General features: G+C 41.1%; 1 protein-coding gene across 14 annotated transcripts in view; it reads left to right on the top strand.

Moving 5' to 3' along the window:
• Window positions 1-6,000, top strand: part of Cdc42bpa (CDC42 binding protein kinase alpha) — a 201,522-nt gene that overhangs the window by 188,405 nt on the left and 7,117 nt on the right. For 8 of the 14 annotated variants that reach the window (XM_029538840.1, XM_029538841.1, XM_029538842.1 and 5 more), the window contains one exon: window positions 3,272-3,457. The exons of the other annotated variants lie outside the window; for them this stretch is intronic. In XM_029538840.1, the coding sequence (XP_029394700.1) occupies window positions 3,272-3,457 (186 nt within the window). The remainder of the gene's footprint in view (window positions 1-3,271; window positions 3,458-6,000) is intronic. 14 annotated transcript variants of the gene reach the window in all.

Genomic DNA, 6,000 nt, shown 5'->3' on the forward strand with positions numbered 1-6,000 from the left:
CTCAACTGCCATGCTGTCATCTGGGCAGTGCACACAGCACGGTCCTGAGGTCAGACCTCTGCCATGGCTGTTCTTGCTATTTCGTTTTGCTTAGGGGAAGTTACATGCCCAAGCACACAGTGCTTTAGTAGAGGGAACTTCGTTAAGTGTAATAAACAGTTAAATGTGACTGTTCATAGAGAGACTGAGGACAGTGCACTGTTTTAACTGTATTTTGGACCATTTTTTTCCTAAGTGTATAGTATTGAGGAATGGAGAGATAACCAGCTTTAAAAAAGTATGTCGTCAGATAGCATGCCAGCTAAATCAAATCAAGTTCAACAGGAGCAAGGTTCTGATAGGTATTAACCTTTTCAATTAAAATGATATTTGTAACTATATAAAAGGAACTGTAGACAATGTTTGTACAAATTTTGTACCCTTATATTGCAGAGTTTCCCTTAAGGTGGTACAATCTCAGGATTTAGTCTCGTTCTGCCTGGGTTCCAGCAGGTGCATTGCTTCTCTTCTGAAGGTCTTCCCCACCTTCACAATGGGGTGTGGACCTTGGAGTCTAAATCAGCAGTTTACTATTGTAAGAGACTTTAAAGTACCCCTCAGCTTTACTTTTTGTTTGTTTGTTTGTTTTATTTTTGTTTTTGTTCCTGTTTTTTGAGTCAAGGTCTTACTATGTAGCCATGTCTGACCTGGAACTCTCCATGAAGACTAAGCTGGCTTCAGACTCATAGAGATCCAACTGGTTCTGTCTCCAGAAACAGAGGCCTGTGCCACTGCACCCAGCCTAACTAAACTGTCTCCCTTCAGTTTCTTACCACTTGCATCTTTTGTTTGAAGACAGAGGATTTCGTTAGCTGGCCCTGGCTAGCCTCAAATTCACTATGTAGCCTAGGCTAGCCTCAAATTTGAGCCTGTCTTCCTCCTGCCTCAGCCTTCTAGGTGCCCCAGGTGTCTGTTACCATACCCACCAGAAATTTGCAGGTTTGCTAATATTGCTAAAAAGATTTTTATTATTAAGCAAAACAATTTCAGATGATATTTGTCATTCATCCACCAACTGGCTCAGTCCATGTGACCCTCCATGCTGGCTGCTGATTCTAACCAGACTGTTAGTTTGGGGTATTTATCATCACCTGGTTTTGTTAACTCCACAACCACCTCCCCACAAATCCAGATTAGTCCTTTTTCATACCAATTCAGTTGGTTTTTAATGTGCCTTGTTCTTTTAATGTTTAATTATTGTGTAAGATAACATTGTTCTATTTCCAGGCCGAAGTGTTGTTCGTTTATGAAACTGTTCCTTCATCAGCACATGTCATAGGCAGCATAGTTTTTGTGTATCCAGATTTCTTTTTGTTTCCTGTTATTTCCACATAACTTTTTTTATTTCACATGCAGAGGATGTAGTTCTCTGAAGGCATTACTTAATCCTCTGACACATGCTTCTTGAGCATGTGCCCTATGCCCAGGCCTGTGCTTCTCTAGGAGCAGACGCAGGGAAACAGCACAGCACTGTGTGTGTCTGTAGGAGTGCCCACAGGTAACAAGAGCTTGGATTTTAATGTAATCTCAACTCTGTGTGTCCTTTCCAGTCAAAATGAATTATGAATTATCCCTCCCTGCCTCCAACGTGTATAAGAGCTTTCAAGTCCCAAAGCTGTGTTGCTGTCTGCAAAGAACATGGACCCTGGATGTTTTTATACCTCATCATGTTTAAGTCACTATCATGTTTCTGTGAAATACTTAAGAGCTTAGAAAGCCTTAAAAAGCTCTTTAGAAATAACTCTGCTTTATTTGTACCAGATATCCAGAAATAACAGTGCTTCTGTCTTAAATATGGGAGGGCCAGTAAGCTTGGAAGAGTCTCTTTCTGACTTCCTGTATCAGATGTGGACCTTCCGTCTCCATCCTAGTGAGTGGAGAGAAGATAAGCAGTTAATACAAAATGGCATGCGAGTCTTAAGAGAGATACTGAGTTAGTTCTCCTAAATCTTTATCATTTATATACCCGTGGTCTTTGTTGTTGTTGTTAAAGTGATTGATAACAGGAACATTTTTCTCCAACGTAATGCAAGAGTAATTTATCCCTGTAATGTTTATCAGCATTTTCCTAACACAGGACATTTTACCTGTTTCTAAGGTTGTTCATGACCACAGTATACTGAACTCAATAACCTCTTTAAGAAGTAAATTTGCTTCCTGTGCTGGGGGGTGTAACCCAGTAGTGATACAGTGTTTCCTTGTTGTATATGCATGGAGGGCAGGCCTGGGCTCAGCTCATGGCACACTTAGCACCTTCCCTCCAAAAAGATAGTTTTCTTTCTTAAAGTCAAAGATGATTGATTGATAGATAGGTAGATAGATAGATAGATAGATAGATAGATAGATAGATAGATAGATAGATAACCTTAGAAAACAGTGATTTTACTCACATTTCTAAAATAAATGAATGGTCATATATAGAAGCCTTTCTTTTAGGCTTAGATAAGTCTTGAGGGATGGTGTGCTCTGGAAACAGCTATTCTTCCAGAACTGAGCTTGGGAGAATCTCTGTTATAGGAAATGGCTGGTGTCTCAGTGGCACCGCCCACGTGTTCACTTGAAAGCGTTTATCAGGCGATGTGAAGCCTTCTCTTTAGACATTTTTGGAACTTCATTATTATTTGCCTTTTAAAGAACATATTTGAACATTGAAAGCAAAATTTCCCCTTGTTGAAAACATGCTTGTTCTTTGAGCTGCTTAGAGATAAACCAGGGCTAGTACAGCCTCCAATTCTCGGCATCTTTGTTATAAGGAAATAAGCTCACTAAAGACCAGGACATATCATAAATTCAGAACTGAGAAACAGCCATAAAGTCTAGGGGTGCAGGTTTGTACTTTGCATTTGGAAGTGCTCTGGGGTCCCTCGTCCTTTCTTAGTTTTCTTGCTGCTTCTGTGCTTGGTGATATGGTGTTTTGGAGAGATTTTGCAATGCTTTTATTGTATCGCTTAAGAAAGTCCTGAAGACCCTCAAAGCCTCTGGGACCTCTAGAAGCCATGCTGCTACTCGCTCAGTTCTGGTAACATGGGGATGGTGCTATCACGAAATGATCTTTTGAAAATCTGCTATTTTGAGTAACTGATTACAGAATTTAATCCTCTAAGGCCTGAAAGAATTTCACTGGCACTAGTTTGAGATCTGCCTTATTCTCCGTGTGCGTGTTGTCTGGTGTCACTCACCTTGATCCATCAGCATCACCTTACACCATTTTTTCTTTCTGTTGTTTCGATAGCCAGGTTTCCCTTATTCACCCCCTCATCACCACTCCGGCCTGATCTCCTCTCCGAGCAACTTTGAGCACATCTATCACATGACTGTCAATTCTGCTGAACAGTTTCTCTCTCCTGATTCCATAAACCCTGGGTACTCCCCGTCCCTGCGCTCTGCCCCTGGTACACCACACTCTGTGACTCTGAGGGTATGAACAGCTGAGTCGAGCTAATCCAGACTAACCGTGTGTGCATTTTCTAACCACTGAGGTGGTGCCTTGGGGAATGGTTACCCTTGCCAGCTTCAACTACTTTCTGAATTCTGTTTATCCTCCTCTTTCTCCTCTTCTCAGTCTGTCTTGTTGGATAGAGTTTTCCCATTGTGGTATTCTCTGTTCTGGATGCCATGTTAAAATGAAAACCACCCAGACAAAACCAGCCCAAACTGGGTCTTTATTAAAACACACAGAAGAAGAGCTCCCTGGGTTTCTAGGGTTTTTCTTTTTTAGCTGCTCTTTACCCTATAGACACTTGAGATCAGAGAAATGCTTTATATTTGATGAGGTTATGGTCATGTAGAGCTCACCCATAGTCCTATCAAGTCTCCAAAGTAATCTTGTAAATAACAAGCACGTAACAGAAAAGTCCAAAGCTAAAGTCAGGTTTTACAAATCTTTGGGTTGCTGATGTGGATTTAATTGCAGCCAAGACACAAGATAAGAAAAGTTAGCGAGGACCGCCAAGAGGCAGCTCCACTGAGGAAGCAGTGCCGTGGTCCTTCCCTCCAGCCGTGCCGTGTTACTATGGCTCATGTGCTGAAGTGGCCGTTAAAGTGTCTAGTCTATCAAGTAGTGTCTGTGTATGAACGTTAAGGGAAGCTGGTTTTATGAATATTAAATTATTTGGATTATACCATGCAAACTTATTTTCTATAATGCCCCAGGTTAGTAAATTAGTAACATCAACTTTTAAATTTTGTAATATAGTAATTTTCCAGTAAGAAAATTCGAGGGGTTAAAAGATTATTTTTGTTCTTATAATCAAATTACTTTGATAAAGTAAATAACAATATCATCTGAATGCCTTACTTGACAGAATTACCTTAGTTTGCTTGGCACTGGAGGTGGATTCCAAGGACTCCACAGTCAGAAGGACCTTGCTGTTAGAGACATTGCTTGCCATATCTTGAGCTGAGTGGTGCCACACAGTGGGAAACTACCTTAAGCATCGTTTTAATTAAAAAGTACAAAATCCTGAGTTTCTTGTTATATTCTAATGGAGTTTATATCCGTTGACTAAATGATAAGCTTTTTATATAAAACATTTTTCTGTTTATCGTTCCTTTATTAGTGTAGTTTTCAGTTGTAGTTACTAGCATACTTTGGAAGCTTGCCCTCCATTGTTTGTTCTAGAGTAGGCTTATCTTATAGAAGAGAGTACAGCCCATCTTCTGAGCTTTGAGTGCAGAGTGACTGGCAGTTCCTGTCTCCGAGGACCCTCTTGGCCTTCTTACACACTGTGGTGTGTCAGAGGCATGCTCCTGTGTGCGCAGATGCTAAAATGCTGCCTTTGACTGTCTTGGCTTTCATTTTTAAAATTTTCTTAGATAAAATAAGGCAAAATATTTTCTTTAAACAAACACGGCACAGAATTACATGGACTTTGCAGATCTGGTCTAGGAACCAAAGTAACAATGCAGATTTGCTTCTCTTGGAGTTGCAGGTGTTTGGGAAAGCCCAGTGCGCAGACACACCCAGAGCCATCTCCCCAGGATGGGGTCTGTGGTCACATTGTAATTGATTGTCCAGTTCTAGATCTTCTTAACAACCAAAATAATTGCTGGGTGTGGTGGCACACTCCTTTAATCCGAGCACTTGGGAGGCAGAGGCAGGTGGATTTCTGAGTTCAAGGCCAACCTGGTCTACACAGTGAGTTCTAAGACTGCCAGGGCTACACAGAGAAACCCTGTCTCGAAGAAAAAAATAATAATAATTAACCACACTACTAGATTTCCTTCTTGTCTGTTTGTTGTTTCTGCCTCTTCCTAGATTCTGTTTAAATCATTTGATCTTTGCCTTACTGTAGCAGAGACAGCTGTCCTTTGATAAGTGTTAGCATATAGGTTAGCTCAGTAAGAACTTTAGGAACTAGGGGCTATGTCATGGCTCAGTTGCTAAAAATGCTTGTCATCAAACCTGACAACATGAGTTCGAACCCCAGAACCTACAGTAAGGGAAAGGACCATTAATCACCTGTATGACACATATGCTCACATTCACACACACACACACACACACACACACACACACGCTCACTCACCACATCCCACACAAATAAATAAACATTTAAAAGAAAATGTAGGTAGGAAACAGCAAGTTATTAGTAGTATCTGATGAGAATTGGCCTCTTTATGATTCATTATCACCCAAATACCCCACAGTCCAGGTGTAGTCTCTTGACAATGAGGAAAAAAGCATGTTTAATGAACTAATTAATGCTGAGGAAACTACTGGCTGGTTAATGTATTTTCCAGTCCATTTTGATTAATCTTGACCGTCATGGGATCTGCTGAGTGTAGAAATAAAGTGGAAATGAAATGGCATGGTCGGTAAGGGAGCCTGCTGCCAAGCCTGACAGTCTGTGCTCAAAACCCAGGACTCACATGGTGGTTGTCCTCCAACCTCCACAGATGTACTGGCATGATGTGTGCACACACCCTCTCCCTTTCCCTCTCCCTCCCCCTCCCCCTCCC

Source organism: Mus pahari, chromosome 5 (assembly GCF_900095145.1).
Source record: "Mus pahari chromosome 5, PAHARI_EIJ_v1.1, whole genome shotgun sequence".
Lineage (NCBI taxonomy): Eukaryota > Metazoa > Chordata > Mammalia > Rodentia > Muridae > Mus > Mus pahari.